This window comes from Protomyctophum parallelum, assembly GCF_964188405.1.
Source record: "Protomyctophum parallelum genome assembly, chromosome: 23".
NCBI classification, from domain to species: domain Eukaryota; kingdom Metazoa; phylum Chordata; class Actinopteri; order Myctophiformes; family Myctophidae; genus Protomyctophum; species Protomyctophum parallelum.
In genome coordinates this window covers 16,828,541-16,852,438 of record NC_139715.1, presented here as the reverse complement: position 1 = coordinate 16,852,438, position 23,898 = coordinate 16,828,541, and the positions used below count along the sequence as shown (strand labels likewise).

The window sequence follows — 23,898 nt, the reverse complement described above, 5'->3', positions numbered from 1 at the left end:
GCAGCACAGAGCAGCCAACGAGCGGCGAGTGCGGCCGTGAAGAGAAGCCAATGGGGCCGCGGCAGCATTGTGTGTGTCCGGTGAGAGGAGCAGCAGAGAGGCGGTCGATCGGCATAACGTTGTGTGTGTGAGTGCCGGGTGGTTGGTTTATCTCACGGCCCTCCTCCTCCTCCCCTGGTCCTTCTTCTTCTTTCCACACATCGCGCTGCAATGGCGGAGCAACAGCAGTTCTACCTCCTCCTGGGCAACCTGATGAGCCCTGACAACAACATCAGGAAACAGTCCGAGGTGAGAGCCGATCGCCGTGGTTGTTTGGTTCCTCCCGAGGCCGGGGGCAGGAGGAGAGAGTGAGCTGCCTGCTGGCTGCCCCGCGTACGTCCCTGGCTCGCTTGCTTAGCCTGCGTTAGCACGCCCCATGCTATCCGGGAGCGATCATCTATCCTTAGCAGTAGCACAGCCCCGGTAGCAACACGTGTGAGCTCGCTGAAGCCTCACAGACGGCACTAGTCACGCTAACCACCGCTAGCTCCAACGCTAACCACACAAACACACTGACTCAACCATGTTGCGTAGTTTGGCACCGGCAACCATCTTGAGGCCGACCCGGACCGGACGCCGAGACCACACGAGTGGCGCCCGCCGAGGCGGCGTGCTGCCCGGGGTTGACCAGATCATTGGACCCGGTCCTTCGTATAAACCCCCAACTTCTCAATACTACACCACAGTGACACACATAGATGTTAGCGTCTACCCTGCTAGCTCATCGTAGCGGCTGGGCTGGGCTAGCAGGCTAATTTGTGTTGGCCAGCACTAATAAAGCGACGATGAGACAGCTTGAAATGGAAACACGTTTCACTGTGAGACGTGAAAGAGGCTTTCACTGAGTGGTCGTTCAGTTTGGGGGGACGGGGACTGATCACTATGCATGCAGACCACACGCAAAGCCCCTGCTGTGGCCTGGATTTGGTTCATTGAAGCATAAATATTCAAAAACAAAACCCGAAAGACCAAATTAACTACCCATCGGCATCGTGTCCTTATAGTTTATGATATGATTACAGCTAATCTGTGTGGTTGATTAGCTCCATTTGGCGCGTTCCGTTCCTCCCCTGCCGGACACTGTCTGATGATGTGAGTCAGTGGATTAGTCGGTCCCAAGGGATTTGAATGTCTAGTTGTCTAGTCTAGCTGGCCTATTCACTTTCTCTTGCCCCCACCACAGACACCGCGATTAGCCTCTCATCCGCGGATACATGGCATTGTTGTTAACCAAACGCTTTCCCCTCACGTTTTTGGATGGCAGGCTGCAGCTGGGTGAATCTTATCGCCCTCATCCCTCACCCAGTGGTCAGCACTTTCCTTTCTAATACACAACCACTGGCCGCGATTGCTAAGCTCACTGGAATCCACCCGGTTGAGCGAGAGAGAGAGACACACACACACACACACAGATCCCTGATGTCATCAATATTGGCCAGCAACTCTACACCTGACTTCAAACCCTTAGATCTCCATATATGGAGCTGACCTGTCTACCTTTTGACCGATACCTGTCCATTTAAACTCCTAGATGGGCCTGCTCCAAAGTAATTAGTGCAGCCTCGCCCGGCAGTCGGCGAAAACTAGAGTTCTCAACAGGACCGGAAATTAAGATCTTACCCCCCCCCATGCCAAAGCGCCAGTGCTCGCCCAGCAGTCTGTTGTCACCCAGGCAGATATGTTGATCTGACCCCCATTCCAAATCGCCAGCGTCGCCCACTAGTCTGCTGTCACCCAGGCAGATATGTTGATCTGACCCCCCCCCCCCCCATTCCAAAGCGCCAGCGCTCGCCCAGCAGTCTGCTGTCACCCAGGCGTATGCGTGCGCCCCTCCAATGCATGAGTTTGGAGGCCCAAGATTACAAAAACAAACGAGACATCCCAACATTTCTGGTCAGATGTCTGTATGTCGGAGTATGTATGTAAGGTCAGGGGAGGTGGTGGTGGTGGGGGGGATGCCCCCTCAGACATTTAATACCCCACCACGTTGAGCTAGTTGAAGTAAGCAACTGGCAGCTGTACAAAAGTGTGGGCTAGCCTAACCTAGCACACCCCCCAAGGCTGCTCTCATGGCTGGGGCAGGAGAAACGACCATTACATCACCAAGCATCCCAGCCTCACATTCCTTGAATATTCCAAGAAGCGTTTGAATTTAAAGCATGTATATGTGTGTTATTAAGCTCATCCTCAGGCATGGCTCCTCTCTCGATTCGCTCTGGTCCAGTGAAATGTGTTGTTTCTCGGTAAAGCAAGGCTCTTGTTTTTCACAGGCATACAATATGCTGTGTAGCTCAATAACAGTAATGGTATTGTTTGTTTCTATTTAACTGGCTGCGTCTCATAGTTGACGTAAATGGTCTGGGGGTTGAGGGTTCTTGTATTCCATATCAAGCCCAGAGATACGCTGCACTGAAACGTGCTTCGGGGGCAGTGAGTTTAAAGGGCCACTTCACCCCTTTTGCAACCAGATCTTATTTTAATGATTTTAGGGAGCAGTGTTTTCTTTTTCTCCCCCTGGTACCACGGCATGTTAATGATGTCATGCGCACGTGTGTACTCATTTGCACACGCCTACATGTGCACATGGCATGCGTACAGAACAGCTGATGGCCTAAGCCTATATTGTTTATAGTGTATAAGAGTTTAGAAACACAAAAGTAGACATAAATAATCAGACAAACTTGTATAAGAGACATGCATTCAGGTAAACGGTTAATGCAAAGTAGTAGCCATTTCATTTGGGCACAGTACTTTTTGACACGGTGTGAAAATAAAGGGCCACGCCCACTGCCAGAAAACCTAGCATGCACGCTCGTGTTCATTTCCTGCCGTGTGCACGTCACATTTATTTTGGGTATCACGGCGAGCATGACACCACTGTTTGGGAGACAAACACTTTCCTGCGGTTTTTATGTGGGTAATATGTGTTTTTAGATATTTTAGTATTTCAAAGTGTCTGTGATGTCACAGGCCCTGTTCTCAATTCCTTCCTGGACGACATGTTGTCTCAGCAAGAGCCCCTCCACTTCTCCATAAACATGAGCAGTGCACCAAAGCATTATGGTCATTGTTGTAATCCAGTCAAACACACAGACTACATAATTTTTCTGGCCATAGAGTGCAAATTTCAAATTGTGCTACTGTTATCTACTACGATACGAATACTATTAACATTGAAGTGACTGGAGTTTGTTCCAGCTGTGAAATGTCCCTTTAACTCTCGGTACAAATCAACAACACTTTCGGCTACACGCTTGTCGCTTGGGCTCGCTTTGTGAAAGCGGCTTGCACCAAAATGGGCATGATGATGTCGTACGCGGTGTGTAGTTAATCATATCCAAGAAATCTAATTTCCTCCCCAATTGTTTTTTTGCAGGAGACCTACGACAGCATCCCTGGCCAGAACAAGATCACATTTTTGCTGCAGGCCATCAGAGATGCAGCCGCCACAGAGGAGGTATGTATGTACGGCTCGACAACATCATCTCTGGTCCCCCTAGGGCCCTTAGCTATTACCAGTATACGTGCACAGGGCCTTTTATCCATTTGCGCCTGTTCGACTCGAAAGGAAATCAATCCACCGCAGAGAATTGGATGTCGGTGTTTCCAACATTCTTATTGTTTATCTCCTCTTCTCCCCTGTAAAGTTGGTGGGGAATCTTTTGTCCCTGCATCTAATTTGTAAGATGACTGGCAGGTCATGACTCATGAGCTGCTTTCGTGCAACCTGATGTAATTATGTGGTGTGCATACACGCCTCTCGACTCGTCACATTTGATGTTAAGCATTTTGCATTCTTACTTTTACATCGCACCACAATTCCTGATTCGTTGCCAGCCTGCCGTGTCACGCGGTGAACTTGTAGATCTGCTATTTTTTTATACATGACATGACATGCATGCAAGAAGCTAAAGTGTCAATCTGGTTTAACTTTGCTTTGAAGTATGCCCGTATTGAGCTGAGACGTTATTAGGAAATGCGTGTACATGGCCCCCCACAAGAGTATTGGTGCGCGTCATGATTTTGGCGAGTGACAACTCGCTGTCGTCCACGGGGCAGCCTGGCCCTTTCGTGCCTCTCTTCTTCCTTTTGCCTCATGACCGATTATTTTAGAGCTTTGAAACAGGAGCAGCTAAATGGATGGTTGTCCGGCAGAGTGTGACTCTGCCTTTTTGTTTTGTGAGATGCTGCAAGACAGTTATTGTTGTTGGAACTGTCAAAGCACTCCTGTTTTCATAACAATCCATATAAAACCTGTGTTTTTTACTTCTGGTACTGATTAGTGATTACAGTTTTAAATTGGCTACATTTACCTGTTGACCCAGAGGTCTAAATGACAGTTAGAATGACATGGAGCCATTTAAATGCCCTCATCGCCCCGGTATGACTAGAAAACCATTTGGTTATGCTTTGATGACACAAACTACCCCAACGTGTATTTAATTTTTTTGGAACCGCACATAACTGTAACATCAAATCACCCCTCCATCTGGTCCAGGTCAAACAGATGGCGGCAGTGCTGCTCCGGCGGCTGCTCTCGTCGTCGTTTGAGGAGATCTACCCCGGCCTGACGCTGGAGATGCAGACGGCCATAAAGACAGAGCTGCTCTCCAGCATCCAGCAGGAAACCGCGCCCACCATCCGCAAGAAGGTCTGTGACATCGCTGCCGAGCTGTGTCGCAATCTCATCGGTAAAGACCCTTTTTTTTCCTCTTCCTCCTCTTCACACACGTCCCCCTCGCTCCTCAGGGAGTCATGCTTTTAGAACAGTGGTTCCCAAACTTTTTCATGTCAAGGACCCCCAAATTAACACTTGCACCTTCAAATGGGGTGCAAGAGAAGATTTTTATAGCTCTAGCAGTGATTATCAACTCATTTCATTTCAAGGACCCCCAGTTTGACATGCAATAGGCTACGGACCCCCATTTAATGGCATTTCTATCTCTGAGACTCTAATTTATATTGTAAAATCAATGTTAATTTAACTCGGTGTATGCTCAGTTACATACCCATAAGGGTCCATTTTGTTCCAAACTATCATTTAGCTGGGGACCCCCTGGAACTGTCCATAAGGGACCCCACTTTGGGAACCACTGTTTTAGAAGAACATAACGGAAGATATTAGTAATGTCAGTTCTGACCATAATGATTGAAGTTCTATTTTCTGTCAATTCCCCCTCCTCCCATCTCTAGATGACGATGGTAACAACCAATGGCCAGAGTTGCTCAAGTTCCTGTTTGACTCTGTCAACTCTCAGAACGTGGGCTTGCGAGAGGCTGCCCTGCACATATTCTGGTAAGCTCCACCTAAAACATTGTCTTTGCCACAGCAGTTAAGATATTTGCTTTCAGAACCTCCAAATGCATGCAGATGGTATCAACCTTAGATCGAAATCATGATGACTTTTCCAAGATATTCTGCCAATTTGTTTTTACAGACATTACAGCAAGTGGGAGTTCTTAATCTTTTGTTTATATTTGTTGTCTCATATCCGCCACATGTCACTGGCCACTGACACGTGTGTTATTTTTCTTGTGTGTGTACCAGGAACTTCCCTGGGATCTTTGGCAACCAGCAGCAACATTACATGGAGGTTATAAAACGCATGCTGGTCCAGTGCATGCAGGACCAGGAGAACACGCAGGTAAAGAGTCTTCATAGGGCACTTGATTGTACTGATTTGATTTAGCAAATCCCTAATAATCATACAAATACAAATTTGTTTTTCATGTGACCACCGTGCTCTGACTGTAGGTGCGCTTAATTTTTTGAACGGGGACAAACGTTTCGGCTATCCAGCCTTCATCGGTGTCGAGCCGAAAACATTTGTCCCGGTTCAAAAATGAAATTAATGTTTTGAACTGAAGTCTTGGTGTGTGTGTGTGTGTGACCCACTATCGTTATTTTGATATGTTTTTCAAAAGCTGAAATCAACCAGTCAAATCACTAGAACTCAACATCTTGCGTAAAAAAAATATTTGTTTACTTTTCAGATCCGTATGCTGGCGGCACGCGCTGCGTGCTCCTTCGTCTTGTCCAACGAGGGGAACACGGCCCTGCTCAAACACTTTGCTGACCTGCTGCCCGGCATTCTGCAGGTCAGTGGAGAACCCTGTACACATTTTTAAAACTTGATCTTCAATGAGTCATGTCACAGTGGGCGACGTGGTCGTATTTCACTTGACTTTTATACATGCATCGTGATGAGCATATTGGACTGTCATTTTCACTGAATGTTCTCCCCAGAATAGGGACACTAGGATTCACATAAATTGAATGGATCCATGTGTGTGGAAAATAAACCCTTATGCAAAGTGTGAATCTTGTTTTGAGTACCGGTACTTATGCTTTTTTTTTTATTGCAGTCAGCTACCATGTATTTTCCACACGCTTGACTAACCACAACGTAATGTCTCCCACCAGGCGGTGAACGAGTCGTGTTATCAGGCAGACGACTCTGTGCTCAAGTCTCTAGTCGAGATTGCAGACACGGCGCCAAAATACCTGAGACCCAACTTGGAGGCCACACTGCAGCTCAGTCTGAAGGTGAGTGCACATGTTCCCTTTTTCCTGGCTGTTTTTTTTAAAGTGCATTTCTGCTGCATGAGTCCAATTCAAAGAATTTCGATTGATTGCAGCTTAAAGTTAGTTTTTTTCCCCTTTTTTTTCTTCTTGCAACTGGCTGGAAATTGGAAATATTAGTACACATACTGTAGTGCAGGCTTTAGTTCCGACACTATTATTGGTCCAACAATCATTAGACGACAACCTACCTCTCAAACCCCAACCTAACCATAACTGCAAGCACGGGATCAGCACATGTTTGAGCGCTAGTCCGACCGTTGTTCCCGCATGTCGGACTAATGCTCCGTCGGAATTCAGGTCCCAGTGCATGCATACCACTTTCCTTAACCCATTTAGACCTGAGGACGCTTCTACAAATCTGAAAAACCCTATGTTTCTATGTCAGTGGTGCTCAAACATTTTCATGTCAAGGACCCCCAAATATATATGTAATTGGCTGCTGACCAATTAAATCATTTCACGTTGTAAATGCATTAAGATGAATAGATGACCTGTTTTGTTAATTGTCCCCTCTAAAGTTATGTGCAGACACCAACCTCACCAACATGCAGAGGCAGCTGGCCCTGGAGGTCATCGTCACGCTGTCGGAGACGGCGGCGGCCATGCTGCGGAAGCACACGGCCATAGTGGCTCAGAGTGGTGAGTGAGGGAGGAAGGCCGGCAGCAGCTCTCGCGGCACAACACATGAACTGTCCTTTGCATCACTGCCCTCCACCTGCCTCCTGAACTCTCCTAATTAGACTTGTTATGTAGATTTCATTTCAGGCTTTGCCTTTTAATTTAACCACATGAACCCCTAGCATCCCCTATTCCGGGCCAAGCAGTCACTGAAAATGGGCTGGAAAGTATCATGGATTTTACACATGAAATACTGTTTTTTTTTTTTTTTTTTGAACGAGACCTTCAAAATCTCTTCCAAATCCTGCCATATGCACTGGAAAAATGTGTGTGAATTTTTTTTTTAAACAATTTTCTATCGTATAGGAAAACTATTGGAGGAGAGGTTTGTCTAACCCGTGTTATGCTTAGCCGTGATTGGACCATAGCAGTTTGTGGAGGGGCTTTGCTATAGGTCAATTGTATAGGGTTTAAGTCAATGATTGTGTTTTAACCAAATATAGTATTTGTACCAATGCTAACCATGGTTTTGTGTGTGTGCTCAGTGCCCCAGATGCTGACCATGATGGTGGACCTGGAGGAAGACGAGGAGTGGGCTATGGCCGACGAACTGGAGGATGACGACTTTGACAGGTAACATATTTTCAACAACGTGGCCAGGAATGATTGGCTCTCTGCCCTTGTGTAAGTCTGTGCAATGCACTCACTCACTGTATGCCGTGCTAATGTGCAGCAAGGATGGCACTAGTACTCCGCTTCAAAAAGTTAGGAATGGGAATTAGGAAAATGTGTTTTGTGTTCTGACAGTCTGTTTAAAATTGTGCTTCCTCTTTCAATCTCTCCCTCGTTTGATTTGAATGTTGAAAGAAAGAAAGCATTCATGCGACTTCACTGCCACGTCATTCCAACGAGCAAACTGTCTCCGCACTGCAGAGCACCTACTGTCATACCAAGAAGACACTCTAATGAATTTACTAGAATCTACATACATACAGTGTACTCTCTAGACTGTACAATTATTTGCACTCACACAAATGCTCCCGGTTATATTTCAAGCTTGCACGGGAGAATATGTGATCAAAACTATTCCAATATCAAGCCCTGCATAATCAAAGGTGTTGAGCCAAGTGGTTCGGCTATGCACACCTCTGGGTGGCAATGTTCTTTTACGGTAATGTTTGAAAGGTGTTTTCCGCTGTGTCCCAATAGTAACGCAGTGGCAGGGGAGAGCGCCCTGGACAGGATCGCCTGTGGGCTGGGAGGCAAGATTGTCCTGCCGATGATCAAACAGCACATCATGCAAATGCTGCAGAACCGTACGTTTTCACATGATGCACACACACACACACGCTCTTTCGAACAACATTGACCATATTCACATGGCAGCCATCTTCTCATGACATACGTTTCAACAATTCCCTTTTTTTATTCAAATATAAATATTTTGTTTCGTTACCTGCCTGCAGCCGACTGGAAGTATCGCCATGCAGGCCTGATGGCTCTGTCGGCCATCGGAGAGGGCTGCCACCAGCAGATGGAGGCCATCCTCAACGAGATAGTCAGCTTCGTCCTGCTCTTCTGCTCTGACCCTGTAAGACATGCATGTTTAAGTCATGCTGTTTGAATAGTGCTTTGTGTCTTTTACTGGTTTGAGTATAGCCTAACCACACATAAACACTAAACAGCATGCAGATTATGTCACTTAAACTAAAATTTTAAACCTTGGATTTATGTTTCACTTTGTGTTGCTTCATTTGCAGTTTTGCAATGGGCTATATTATAGCCATTTTACTATATGCACACAGAATAACTCTTCCTACTTCCGGGGCGCTTCCCTACTACGTTCACAGGTGTTTCTGTTCCATTTAGTGTGCAATGGTTCTTGAACTTTAATTTCAATTTGTACAAATTGAACCAAATGGACCTGTACGGGGCCATTTGGACCCCACTCAAGGACACTTTGAGAGTCCCACTGGTGTAGCAGAGTGTTTCCAGTGAACCAACATGCACAAAGCAGTGGTAACGTCTGTAATAGCCATTTGAATAGAATGTGGGAGTGTAACCAAATGGACCCGGTTGTTCCATTTTGTGGAACAACTCAAAACACCTTTTAGGCTACTGTGTGCATCATGATAACGCATGTTAACGTTGCGGCTGCTAATTCCCATGTCCAGGTGTTCTGAGACTCAAAAAACCCTGTTGTATTTGTCTTTTGTCAGGATAAAAAAATGCCGCATTTTTTCCTTAACGGTTAATTAGCCGTCAAGGCTAATAAAAGTCTCCATTTGGCCAGCCCTGGAAGGAAGTGGGGAAGGGGTCCAAGTTCTTTCCAAAACGGCGCGTGTGCATAGATGGAGTCCATTAAATGATAAAGAATGGTCAAATGTACTTGGGACTGGGACAATGGGACATGCTTAATAGCTTTGTCATGATTTGCATGCACAGCAAGTTCAGCTAGGTCCCTTTGTTTGTCATTCCACACATCCCTTCACACAGTGAACCAAAATGTTTTAACGTGTGTGTTTACCCATGAGCCAGTTTTTCAGGATTTGAATGTACAGCAATGTCTGCCGCAGGTCTTGTAGTGTTTTTGACTCTGCTCTTCTCTCCCTCTCAGCACCCCAGGGTGCGCTACGCGGCCTGCAACGCCATCGGCCAGATGGCCACAGACTTTGCCCCCACCTTCCAAAAGAAATTCCACGACAAGGTTGGTATGAAATCACTTTTGAGTTGTTAAACGAGTTAAACCGCTGTGAAGGCCCCCTGCTTTATATGTACTTAGTCAAATAAAATCATCGTTATGGGTTGATCAGCCAATCGAATCACTGCCAAAATTCACACAAACGGACCAAGTTGGGCATTGGGAGTGGCCACACGCACAAACTTGGCCACACACACACACACACAAATGACATACTAGTAAACTGCGGTACACATTTCTCCACCCCCACGCCTTTTCCCCTCCCTCTGTTTGCACGGCCAGGTCATCTCGGCGTTACTACAGACCATGGAGGACCAGAGCAACCCCCGGGTCCAGGCGCACGCCGCGGCCGCCCTCATCAACTTCACAGAGGACTGTCCCAAGTCGCTGCTCCTCCCCTACCTGGACAGCCTGGTGCAGCATCTCCACGTCATCATGGTCGCCAAGCTTCAGGAGGTATAGATGCGCCAGTGTTGATTTCGTCGACTAAGTCGAAAAATGTTTGTCGACTACCTTTTTTTCCACTGACGAAAAACTAAATGGAAACTAAATTAAAACTCTGCTATGATGACTAAAACTAAATATATATTGACAATTTCGTCAACAAATGCAAACTAGACTAAAATGTTAGGAAGGGACTAGTGGACCATTTTACACTTTGTTGCATGCTGAAAATAGCCAATCTACAAGCTCTCAACGCGTCGCGCTGAGCTTGTAGATCGGCTATTTTCAGCAGGTGAAATTACGACGGCATCAAGGCCCGCCAAAATACATTATAGTCAACTAAATCACCTGTAGATTTAGTCGACTAAATATCATAACACTAAAACATTCCAGGTGACTAAAATGTGACAAAGAGACTGACTAAAATCTCAAGAGACTGACTAAAAACTACACTGATATGCACACACACACACACACACACTGCCAGTTTCTAATGCAAATGGCACAAGGCTTGAATGTTCATGTTTTCAATTCGTTGTTTTGTTTCTCTGCATCTTGTTCATCTAAATGAGTTGAGCTGCAAAGCACTGCAAAACTATTGACGTTTGTTTGGGTGTCATAACTATTTGTAGTCATTTGTCCAAGTGTGCCGTCTTTTGTTTTGCTAGCGCTTGATGTACTGTATTCCATAAAATGGTGAAAATTGCATAGTTAACGTTATTTTTCCATGGAAACTTGACCATAGTAAGTCTTGCCGAGCCGTGAGGCCCGTAGCGTAGGTTGTTTCTGTAGCGTGAGGCAGCTTGATGTCCAAATACACCCTCTAGACATGACGCTAGTATGTCGCAGGGACTTCCCAGGGACCCCCAATCCAACCCGTGATGCCGAGTTCCAAGCAGGGAGGCACTTTTTTTCTTTTTTCCAACTATACTAGACAGTAGAAAGACAGGGTAGTGGTGTCCGGCCAGAATCAAACCGTACCAGGGTTGTTGTTGTAACCGTTTAGAACCCACCGTGCCTGCCTGCGTACTAAGCTCCGTACACACTCCTTTCTCTTCCCCAGCTGATCCAGAAGGGCACCAAGCTGGTCCTGGAGCAGGTGGTAACGTCCATTGCCTCCGTAGCCGACACGGCGGAGGAGAAGTTTGTGCCGTATTACGACCTGTTCATGCCGTCGCTCAAGCACATTGTGGAGAACGCCGTGCAGAAGGAGCTGCGGCTGCTCCGTGGCAAGACCATCGAGTGCATCAGCCTCATTGGCCTGGCTGTGGGCAAGGACAAGGTATGCTGTTGGAGGCAACTCAACCAAAACCTGTTAAACATCGGCTACTGGAGAACCGTTGACCATGGATGCCGAGGTCAAACATTGCCGATGGAAATCCTGCTTCCATCTAAATATTTGTAATATGTATTATGTACGTGGGGGCAATAGGCCGTCGTATGTGATTATATCAAAATTAAAAAGATCAAAATATATGTAAAATGGTTGCCATATGTAGCGATTGACCAGTTTTAGACAATGAAACTGCTTTGATACACTCACATTCAGCTGGCAAATTGGACACAGCACCTTTGTTTTATAATCCATGGTTCTATTACAACCATCTTGGAGTTACTAATCTGTATGTGGCTTTGAAGTAGGATGTAATGGGATGGGGCAGGTGTGTGGTTGTTGTTGTTGGTGTTTAAGTACCCCACAGCACCCTCCAGTGGACTGAAGTATAAGTGGCACTCCCAGATCACATTACATGCACTCCTTCAACCCTCCTCTTGTCTTCTGTGTGTGATAGTTCATGCCTTGATGCCTCTTGTCTTCTGTGTGTGATAGTTCATGCCTGATGCTTCGGCCGTGATGCAGCTGCTGCTCAAAACCCAGACGGACTTCAACGATCTAGAAGATGACGATCCTCAGGTAGGAAGCAGGAGAGCCCCACACACACTGTGGTTTCATTCTTTAGCACATTGAGACCTTAGACCCGATTCTACAAAATGTCTTCTAAATCATGACGGTTTTTCTGAATAATAATAAATAAATAATAATGTTTCTATAGCGGTTCTCAAACTATTTAAGATCAAGGACCCCCAAAATTATATGTAATTGGTCGCGGACCCACATCTGAAAATGTTTTTGTTCCAGGGACCCCCTCCCCCCGTAGCAAATATGAGTTAACGTTTGCTGTGAAAGAATATATTCAAATATTTTTGCCACGTTTTCACAACTGGCAGATCTACAAGCTCTACAACATGAGCTTGTATATTTGCTATTATTCAACAGCTAAAGTAATTAAAATAATGGTTAAAGAAGTAAAAGCTAAGGTGTCACACATGTGTTCCAGATGTTAATGGGCTAGAACCGTCTATATTCTGTTCAGTTCTGCAAAACTGCTATTGTGCATGTTCACACGTGTGTGTGTGTGTGTGTGTGTGTGTGTGTGTGTGTGTTAGATCTCCTACATGATCTCCGCATGGGCTAGGATGTGTAAAATCCTGGGTAAGGAGTTCCAGCAGTACCTGCCTGTGGTGATGGGTCCCCTGATGAAGACGGCCTCCATCAAACCCGAGGTCGCTCTCCTGGACAGTAAGTCCCCCGAATTATTAACTGTTGGCCTTGTCGATCGATGCATGTGCTGGAGTTGAATTTCCCTCATGGTATTTGAATCCAGACCACTACTGCACCCAGAGAGGCCATTATTTAGAGCCTGTGCAAAACCCGTTTGTGTATGCCGCTCCGGCTGCAAGATCTGTCTGTTGAATGCCGATACTACGTTTTGGTTGCTCGGTCCTTCATTAGGCAATTTATGTATTTGTAAGTGAAGACTGTGCGCGCCCCCTTTTTTCTCTTAAGTTCGTTACTCCTACGTGCCTGTCCATTTCAGTAGCTCCTGTCCATTTCAGTAGGTGTGCAAAAGGACTTTTTCTACTTTGCACTTTCTACTTTTACAGTTTGAAATGCATCACAATATGCCAGTTTGTTTGCTGTTTTTCCATAATACTCATCATAGTTGTGGTTGGCCAATCTACAAGCTCACAAAGTGTGGTGTGTGTGTGTGTGTGTGTGTGTGTGTGTGTGTGTGTGTGTGTGTGTGTGTGTGTGTGTGTGTGTGTGTGTGTGTGTGTGTGTGTGTGTGTGTGTGTGTGTGTGTGTGTGTGTGTGTGTGTGTGTGTGTGTGTGTGTGTGTGTGTGTGTGTGTGTTAATTTTAGCCCAGGACATGGAGAACATGTCGGAGGACGATGGCTGGGAGTTTGTCAACCTGGGGGACCAGCAGAGCTTCGGCATCAAGACGGCAGGCCTGGAGGAGAAGGCCACTGCCTGCCAAATGTTGGTGAGTCATCACTGACTAGAAACTTGCATAAGACTTTACTGTAAGTACCTTATCAGTACGGTGTAGCTGTCAATGGCCATTACCAGTCTGACTACGAGACTGATACAGGTTCCTGCTGTGATAGAAAGGCCAGTCTCATTCCAAGACTTATACAGGTTCATGAGCTGTGATAGAAAGGGCAGTCTCATTCCAAGACTGATACAGGTTCATGAGCTGTGATCGAAAAAAGCTCACACATTTTGGTTTATTGTGTTACGCTGATGTGTTGCATTCTGGTTGAGCTCAAATGTTTTGAATGGGGAATTCAAATCTAGGCCACTTTCTTGACATTTGCTTGAGACACTGCAACACAACGCTTCATACAATAGCCAATGATTGTGTTGGATTCATTTGCAAAGAGTTGATGGTATTATGATATTTTTCTGTTGCAGGTATGCTACGCCAAAGAGCTGAAGGAAGGTTTTGTGGAGTACACGGAACAGGTGGTGAAACTGATGGTGCCTCTGCTCAAATTCTACTTCCATGATGATATCCTTCTCTCACTGTTTTTTACCCCCACATGTGTTATTATTCTCGATGTTCCCAGATTGTTGTTAAGATCTCTCAGTGTTATCCATTTAAAGTCTATACAGTACTTCGCTGACTGGGTACCTCAAGGTGTCTTTACTTGAAATGCCTAAAATGTTCGCTCTGAAAGAATGTATGTTCAAAGATTTGCGCCACATTTTCACGATCTGTCAAAAATGGCTAAAGTATAGCCTAATGCGAAACACAAACGGGTTCCCACCCAAAATGGGTTAAATATGCTTAAAGGGCTCTCGACTCTCTCGAGTGACACACGGCTGGGTGTTTAAGTGAATAGGCTTTTGGAATGCTGTAACTGTTCGGCCATGTTCCTTGACTGTGACCTACGTGTCCGGGTGGCAGCCGCTGAGTCCATGCCACTGCTACTGGAGTGTGCGCGGGTTCGAGGCCCCGAGTACCTCACCCAGATGTGGCACTTCATGTGCGGCGCCCTCATCACAGCCATCGGCACCGAGCCCGACTCGGACGTTCTATCAGAAATCATGCACTCATTCGCCAAGGTAAGGTGTTTTATGACATTTTGTTGGAGACTGCTATTAGTCTATCGCCACAAGATGGCCTCTTTCCCTATTGTAATGTATTGTCATGTTTCGCTGTCCCTCTGTGCCTGCTGTATTGTTGCTCTGCTCCCCTCTGAATAACGCACGTCTGATCTGCTAGTGGAGCTCAGTGATTTTATCCATTACACAAGTATCTTATGGAAATGAGTCAAGAGAAGAAACCTAAAATGAACAACATTTGACTGGGAGTCAACTAAGAGCATGGCAGCAGAAAGACTCGTGTCCTCTCGTCTGTTCATTTTATGACTAGCCTCGGGAGTCGGGACGGTAGATCTCATGAAACCGTATTAAACCGCAACAACCTTGGTCTGCCCACCACCACAGAGGTTGTGGGTTCAAATCTACCGTGGTGTCTATAGGGGGGAGGAAGCCAGACGGCAAGGGTGACATCACTGCATGTATTCCTACAGGCTGGGGCGGCACATGTCCGCACGGGAGTGTTGGCGGGGCCTTCAGTAGGTGAGCCAGTAGGATTCAACCGCAGTGATGACACACAAAGGTGTCAGGAGGAATCGATTGAATTGACATAATAACTAAATTGAGGACACGTGCGTTTAAAAAAAATGGTATTTAACCCATTCTGACCTGAGATCAGATTCATACGAGGTTTCCACTGGACACACACTGGTCTGATGAACCCATTCTGACCTGAGATCAGATTCTAAAAATGTCAGTCGCTCTTCGATTTTTCAAAAATAGCAGACCTACAAGCTCGTATCGCGCCACTCGGTGGCGCGATATGAGCTTGTAGATCTGCTATTTTTTAAATAGCTAAAGCATAACATGATGCTGACACCAAAATGGGTGCCCGGTCAGAATGGGTTAAAAAGGACGTTTTAAGACATGCTACCAAGGTTGTCGTTTGTTCCTAGCGTGAAGATTATGCTCATCCCTAAACTACTCTATTCTCTACTCTGCTATTGCGTTGCTAATTCATCTTTTTTTTCTTCCTTTGGCAGTGCATCGAGCTGATGGGAGATGGCTGCCTTAACAACGAACACTTTGAGGAGCTGGGAGGCATTCTGAAAGGGAAACTCGAGGAGCACTTTAAGAACCAGGATCTCAGACATGGTGTGTCCTTTGTTCCTTCAGCCGGTCCTTAGTAGGGATTAGTTCCGAAATGTTCGATACTGGTGTTGATACCGATACCTTGACTAATACTATAATAAGTAAAAGGCAGTATTGTCCTTTTTTATTATTTATGTATCAGTCTTTGCACACATGACGTCCTTTTCTCTGTATGTGATGTTTTCACTACATGCAACTTGGATTTCATACAGGCTTGTTTATTGGCTCACTGACCCTGAGATTCACTCCCTTAGGTATCCACATTTGGTGCAGATGTTTCAATGCGAGGTGTTCAGTCATTGCCATGAAAAAGGCTTTAATTTCAGTTCCCAGCCCCGATTCATTTAGTTCTGGTGAATTTTTGTTTCTTCTTTTTGAGTGGTGCAACCACTCCAAGGAACAGCAATGTCCGTATTCACCTATGACGTCGGTTCACCTATGTATGTGACGTTAATGAGCACCAGTATAATGAGCACCAGTAGGGGCGCTGTTTGCCAGAAACGTGGAGAGAGAGACAGTGCTGCACTGTTGCCTGCTAATGAGGGAGAGAAAGGGGGTGGGGGGGAGAGAGAGGAGTTGCACCACTCGGTTCACACGAGTGTGATTTTTATTTATTTATGAACCTTCATCTGTTTCCCCACAGCCAAGAGAGAGGATGAGGACTACGATGAGCAAGTGGAGGAAACGTTACAGGATGAGGTAAGAATTCTCTTACCTCACTCTGTATAGTGGTGTTTTTAGCAGCAACATTTTATTTTAGTTTTAGTCAGTTTTCTTTTGAATAGTTCTAGTCTACTAAATATCATAAGATTTTAGTTGTGAGCTTGTAGATCTGCTATTTTCAGCTTGCAATCAATATTGTAAAATGACTGGATCTCTTGTCCACTAGTCCTATCTAACATAGTCTAGTTTTTATTTGACGATTGTCAGTACATTTAGTTTTAGTCGTCGTAGCTTAGTTTTCATTTAGTTTTCGTCTGTGGAAAAAGGTAGTCGACGAACATTGACGAAATCAACACTGGTATAGACTATCTGTCCTGAGTCCTGACCAAATCCTCAAGAGAAACTGATTCCTACTACGTACTATTCAAACTGCCTGCCTTACTGCAGGCAATTGCTTTTCGTGTGTCATCCGTTCTACCACGGCTTAATTGAGTTTGTTTTTATTTTCAATCAGGATGAGAATGACGTGTACATCCTTACCAAAGTGTCAGACATTCTGCATTCAGTCTTCAGCAGCTACAAAGAGAAAGTACTGCCTTGGTTCGAACAACTCCTGCAGCTAATTGTCCAGCTAATAGTGAGTACTTGGTGGAGGAGTACTTGTCACTTAAGTAGTGGGAGGTCGTTTTTGTGTTGAAATAAGTGAACTAGCCCAAATTCCCATATTCTGCTATAGGGTGGAAGTGATGAGCTAAAAATTGGAACATGCAGCAGGAAGCAGACATTTTATATAAAATATTGTATGCGGGGGGAAAATGTAAAGACAGCAAAGAAAGTCTCTTTCTTTCTCTGCACTGGCCACATTTCATGGTGCTAAGAAACGCGCTCTTGCAAGATCAAAAGGATGATTGATACTACAGTACTTTTATTCTAAATATTGTTTAGATTACAAGCCCATAGGCCCAAAACGGAGCTGCATGTGCTCATTGTGCTGTGATGGAAGTTAAAACAATCTTTACCTCAACATGAAACGAGAAATTATAATCATTATTTCATACAGAAGGATGGTCTTCCTGCTTTCTTTGTCGCACCTCCAATGGTGCCGTGGCGGACTATGCATGGCAGGGACGTCCTCTTCCCTGAGCCTAGCCTAAATAATGTATTTGTTTTTGTTTAAATCAAATGGAGGTGCAAGATAAAATGTGACGAGGAAGTTTTACCATAAGGGACCATCCATATTTATTTTTTCTGCATCGCTTTTTCGGTCGAGTCTCGTTCTCGAACTACACGTGACTTTTATATATTTATTTTTTAACTGTCAGCCGGTCCGTGGTGATAAAATGGTTGGAACTCCTGCCCTGCTTTAAGTTCTAATGTTCTAAATATTCCCCCTCTGCTCCTCCAGTGCCCCAGCAGGCCGTGGGCAGACAGACAGTGGGGTCTGTGCATCTTTGACGACGTGGTGGAGCACTGCAGTCCCACCTCCTTCAAATACGCAGAGGTCTTCCTTCGACCCATGCTCCAGTCCCTGTGCGATACCAGTCCCGAGGTGCGGCAGGCTGCGGCCTATGGCGTTGGGGTCATGGCCCAGAATGGCGGCGAGAACTACAGGCCATTCTGCACAGGTAGCTAACCCCCCTCCCCCAGTTCAAAGGATGTTAATTAGTTTTTTACTATCTGAAGTAAAAATGCATTTATCTGGTTTCCTGGGACTCCAGGTGAATGCAGGTACTGTCCTGGTAGTGTGCACTGTGGGTACCTGACAACCAGGGTTTAATTGAACTCTACTATCCCTATTCTACGCATCTCTATTCGGTGTGAGCTTGTAAATACTCTTAATTTGTTAAATGTCAGTGATCTGGCCCACCTTGCCTTGTAGGTAGACGCAAACCTCCTATTATAACACTATTATCGTAGGTAACGCAGACCCCCATCTTATCCTCTAAACCAGGGGTTCCCAAACGGTCCTTGAGAGAGTTCCAGGGGGAGCCCAGCTAAAAGATAATTAGGAACCAAATGGACCCTTATCGGTAGGTAACTCGAGTGTACAAATGGAACAAGAGTCCATTTGGTTCCATTTGTACACTCTTCAGAGTTAAATGAACATTGATTTTACAATATAAATCGGGGTCTCAGAGATGGAAATTCTATTAAATGGGGGTGCGTAGACTAATGCATCTCAAACTGGGGGTCCTTGAAATTAAACTGGTTGAGAATCACTGCTAGAGCTGTAAGATTCTTATGGGGGGTCCCTGCCGTATCTTTGCCGTTAACTCATTCTGGTCGGGAACCCTTTTTTTGTGTTTTAAGCATTATGTTATGCTTTAGCTATTTAAAAATAGCAGATCTACAAGCTCGTAGGTGTGCTATTTTTTTTTTAATCGTGAAAATTTGTTGCAAATCTTTGAATATATATATATATATATAAATATAATAAAATATATTATATATATAATAAAAAATTATATATATATATTATATATATAAAAAAAAAATCTTCTTCTTTCAGAGCGAACGTTTTTAACTCAAATCTTTGCTTCCGGGCCCTGGATATATATATAATATACGTTTTTTTGGGGGTCCTTGACATGAAAATGTTTTGAGTGACTGACATGCAACATGAAACATGCACTTTCCAGAAAACTGTCAGGATTTACAAGTCATTTGTAGAACCTACCTCAGGTCTAAATGGGTTAAGTGTCAATTTTGGGGGGGGGTCCTTGTCGTGAAGAAGTTTGGGGAACCATTGCTCTAAACCGTGGTCTCCTACTACTGTGCCCTCTCTCTCTCTCCCTCCCTCCCTCCAGAGGCCATCCCGCTGCTGGTGGGAGTCATCCAGTCTGCAGAGGCTCGCTCCAAGGAGAACGTCAACGCCACAGAGAACTGCATCTCGGCCGTGGGCAAGGTGATGCGGTACCGGCCCGAGTGTGCCAACGTCAACGAGATCCTGCCCCATTGGCTGAACTGGCTGCCGCTCAACGAAGACAAGGAAGAGGCCGTGCACACCTTTGACTTCCTGTGTGATCTCATTGAAAGGTAAGGTGGGAAGTGCCAATCACAGACAGGTGTTGGAAGGTTGTCTCTACTGTGTTGTCTACAACGCCTCATACTGAGTGTTCAGGAAGGCATTCCCATCATTAGTGCAGCGATTAAAAAAAATAAAGGACAAAATTAAAAAGGCCATCGCCATTCACAATTACATTGCCACCTAAATTATTTTCTCATAAGGCTTGCAATCCTTCCTCACAATGTTTAACTTTTTGTCCCTGATCCTCATAGCAACAATCCTATCGTCCTCGGACCAGACAACTCGAACCTCCCCAAAATATTCCTCATCATCGCGGACGGAGTAGCCAATGAATCGGTGAAAAGTGAGGATCCATGCAGCAAACGGTTGGCAAACGTCATCCGTCAAGTACAGGTACAGAGAAATGCACCTTGAAAATGTGTTTGTTTGTTTTTCCCATTGCTAGAAATGTGTAGTAAGTGGTCATGATTCTGCTCAGAACATTGTCTTGAAAAGACTGAACTTCTTTTGGCTAAACTAAGGTTCCATGAAAAGACGAAATCCCGATTCCTGCGGGACCTTAATGTCTTAAAATGTCTTAATTTAAGGTCTTAAATCTATCTTTGCCTACTACTGGTATTTCTCACGTTCTGTTGTGCCAATACTACAGATTAATATACATTTTATGTATATGTATTTTTTTCCCCAGTTAGTGAGTATGTCTTGAGAAGCAGAACGTTATATCGTGTTTAAAAAAATAAATAATATATATATATTTAACATTAATTTGGGTCTTAAATTACTTTTGTCGAGGTCTTAGTTAAAATGGTCTTATAAAAAGTCTCACATTTTACGTTCAAAATTGTGACAAGAACCCTGAAAATATAGTACCGGTATATTGAACCCTGAAAATATCTAAATGCTGCTCCCAAATCAATTGACCATATTGTTCTCTGCCCCGCCAGATGTCTGGAGGACTGTGGACGCAGTGCGTGTCAACATTGAACGAAACTCAGCAAAAAGCCATCCAGGATCTCCTCAACACGGCTTGAACCATCATAACCACCCACCCCTTCCTCACCTCACCTGCAAACAACCATGTAATCAGACCATGACTGACATCTGGCTCATAGAATCCCTCCTGCTCTGACCTGTAGTGAGCAAGCGTGTGTATGTATGGACTTCTTTGTAGCCTGGCTCTGGTTTCACACACTCCCAACCCCCCTCCCCCCCCCCCCCCCAACCCCAACCCGAAATCCTTCCTTCCACTCCGATAAGTCAATGAAATGACCTTCTGTGAAATTGGGTGTACCGGAAGTGCTGGATTAGATTGGACTGAGCGACAAGGAGGGCCCCCTCCCTCCCTCGCTTTTGGTTTTCCATGGACAATATCCCTCCCATCTCCACAGCCACAACCCTGCCGGGCCACGCCCGCCATCCTTTTACTGAGCAGACTTGTCTCTCTACTTCCGGACAGAAGTGATGTTGGTTCTCAACATGGCGCCGAGGGAAAAGCTAAGAGTATATCACATTATTTGCCCTCAACTCCAAATGAAATGATCTCATATCTGGGCATTTCACTTTTCTTTTTCTTGGAGTGCATTACCTGACGGTTAGCTGTGTCTTTCATGGGGATGTTCTTTATATATTCTTTTACTCCAATATTTCCCAGTGAAAACTAACTGTTGGAATTATCAGTGCTCTGGGTGGCCAGAGATGGTGAAACAGGGGGATGGGACTCGAGACTTTGACTGCTGAATTGTACGAGGTGGTGGGGGGCGTGTGCACTGTGCACATGGGGTGATCACTGCCTGCCTCCTGTGAATCATTTTATTTTTGTTTAATTTCATTTTATTTTGTTCTTTTTTTTTTCTTGATCTGTAATTCCTAGTGTGTGACCTGGGGGACAAATGGCATCTGTTTGCCCCCAGCTCACGGGGGGGTAATGTCAGAAGACTTAACAGCATGTGTGTCAGTGGCTAACTCTCACTCCTTTTTGGGGTGAAAAACAAAATGATATAGTTAACGCACATCATTGTTGTCTGGGAGATTTGCCATCGACCAACTAATAAAATTCCAGCTGAGAGAATTTTGAAGAATGTGTCATCTTTTAACGTTTTAAAGGCTGCTGCAGGCCATGTTTGCTAGTTGGAACTAAAACGAGTAAATCAATATTGGAGCAGCATTTTGAATTATAGTTTTACATTATACATTTAGGACATTCAATAACAATCAGGCTTTTGAAGTTTGTTATGGATAATGTGTCCTGGGACAACAGGCAAATAAGAAAGTGAATGCCACATGCTGGACAGGCAAATCAGAAGGTGTGGGATGAAAAGGTGGGATGATCTACATCTCGATGGTCAATCTACAGTAATCTAATAATAAAACACCATTCCACTTGGATAGTTAAAGGGCATTCTGCTTGTGAAGTGCAGTATCTGCTGGATTCTTTGCAACAATATGATGTTCCTCTTAAGACAAAAGCAAAGGGCACTAAAGTTGGTCATCCGGTAGTGGCTACATTTGTGTTCATACATGTAATGGCAGTTCATTCTCTTTATGAATGTATTAAATTCCAACATACCATACCAAAATGCATAGGTACCTCATAATTGTCAATAAATTAATAATTATTGTACAGTACATCTTATCTGCACATACATATAATTTGTGCTCTACATTTACCCATCATACATATCGTTGCTGTCGGGAGGAAACCTCATAACTCCATTTTTGAGGTTTTAGATTTCTTTTGGCATAAATCAGTGCTATTGAACACCCTTTGCATCTGTGTGTTGTTTCGAAAATATTGAACCAATGGAAAGTAGTAAAAAGTGCTTTGGACAAAACCTCAACTACATTGGACCCTCAAAATGTCTTCTAAAGCAACTCCACCACTTCTCCCCCTCTCATGGAAGTAATTGACAATATATAAAGTTACAACACCAACTTTGATGAGGCAGTATTGCTTTGTTTAAAAAAATATAAGGTTTTCTTAATTTCCTGAAAAATGAACATTTTGGAGTTATGAGGTTTCCTCCCAACACCAGATATATATTGGGAGCAGTGGCTGCCATTATTACAACACCCGGTAGTTGGGGGTTAAGTATCTTGTTCAATGCTCAGGCACACTTCGACATATAGACTGGGCGAGTCGGGGTAAAGTGCTTCTGAATGGTCAGTTATCTTGCTCATCATGAGATTAAATTTGGTGCATGTGTGTTACTGTGTAGAAGTCATCCTTCCGTTTCATGAAATCCATTATGTATTGTTTATATCATGTAGATATATTTTATTTATACTATGACGTTCAAATGATTGCAGTACAAAGATAGATATCATCAGCAGCAAAATGCAGGACCTGGTTTATGAGGTCAACAAGACGATGAAGATGATGGACAGCATTAAGGACATGATTATGGCGAAGGTGACATCAACTTTCTTTTGTATATTTCTTTTGTAAATATTGAAAATGTGGCGCAAATCTTATATTCTTTAATTTTACTCAAATCTTTGCTTCTGGGAGGTCACTGGAACAACATATTTTTGAGATGGGGGTCGGTGGCCAAATACATATAATTCTAGGGGTCCTTGACATGAAATAGTTTGAGAACCACTGACATAGAAACATAGGGTTTTTCAGAAAACTGTCAGGATTTAGAAGACATTTGTAGAATTGTCTTCAGGTCTAAATTGGTTTAAGTAAGCATTTTTTCCCTCCCTGTCTCCACTCAGGTGACAGACAAGTGCGAGGAGATGAAGGAACACATGTACGCAGTGTATGAGGTGAACAGCCATGACATGAAATTCAAACTGCAGGAGCTGTCAGAGGTGCTGGAGAGCTGCAGTAAGCTCAATGAAGAGCTCCAGGAGGTCAGCCAGGCGCTGGCGAGTCTTGACCTTGTCCCGACACCAGAACAGTACTGTTTTTATGTTTCTGAGTTATGAAATGCACATTAGCTGTGCTTTTTCTGTACATGGGCATGATGGGCTTCTTATGCCAGATAAGTTTCTGCCTTTTTGAATCTTTTAATTGACCTCTCTCGCTCTCTCTAGTGTTGTCACTGCACAGCAGTAATTTGTTTGTATACAATGTTTTATACACTACCCCTTACTGATCTTATACTGGCAATATGATTTTGTTTTATATATACGTTTGGCCTTTGTCTTGTGGTCACGGTTTAAACTAATTAAAGTATGCGTTAATGTACTTGAGTGTAGTACTTTATTAAAAGGAAATGCACTACAACTTGTAAGAACACACTATGTTCACCCCTGCAACAAATAATAAGTCCCAGCC

The 23,898-nt window shown here is 44.4% G+C and overlaps 1 protein-coding gene across 1 annotated transcript; it reads left to right on the top strand.

The window, feature by feature from the left end:
* Window positions 1–83: 83 nt before the first annotated feature.
* Window positions 84–21,684, top strand: kpnb3 (karyopherin (importin) beta 3). The gene is made up of 26 exons (XM_083758778.1): window positions 84–288; window positions 3,416–3,496; window positions 4,538–4,730; window positions 5,233–5,335; window positions 5,588–5,684; window positions 6,034–6,138; window positions 6,464–6,586; window positions 7,144–7,264; window positions 7,789–7,876; window positions 8,453–8,559; window positions 8,710–8,834; window positions 9,861–9,950; window positions 10,227–10,400; window positions 11,452–11,670; window positions 12,217–12,300; window positions 12,834–12,966; window positions 13,591–13,712; window positions 14,144–14,240; window positions 14,625–14,797; window positions 15,817–15,928; window positions 16,569–16,624; window positions 17,103–17,225; window positions 17,994–18,213; window positions 19,396–19,624; window positions 19,868–20,009; window positions 20,561–21,684. The coding sequence occupies exons 1-26, from the start codon at window positions 211–213 to the stop codon at window positions 20,645–20,647; spliced, it is 3,282 nt and encodes a 1,093-aa protein (XP_083614904.1). The 5' UTR covers window positions 84–210; the 3' UTR covers window positions 20,648–21,684.
* Window positions 21,685–23,898: the final 2,214 nt, after the last annotated feature.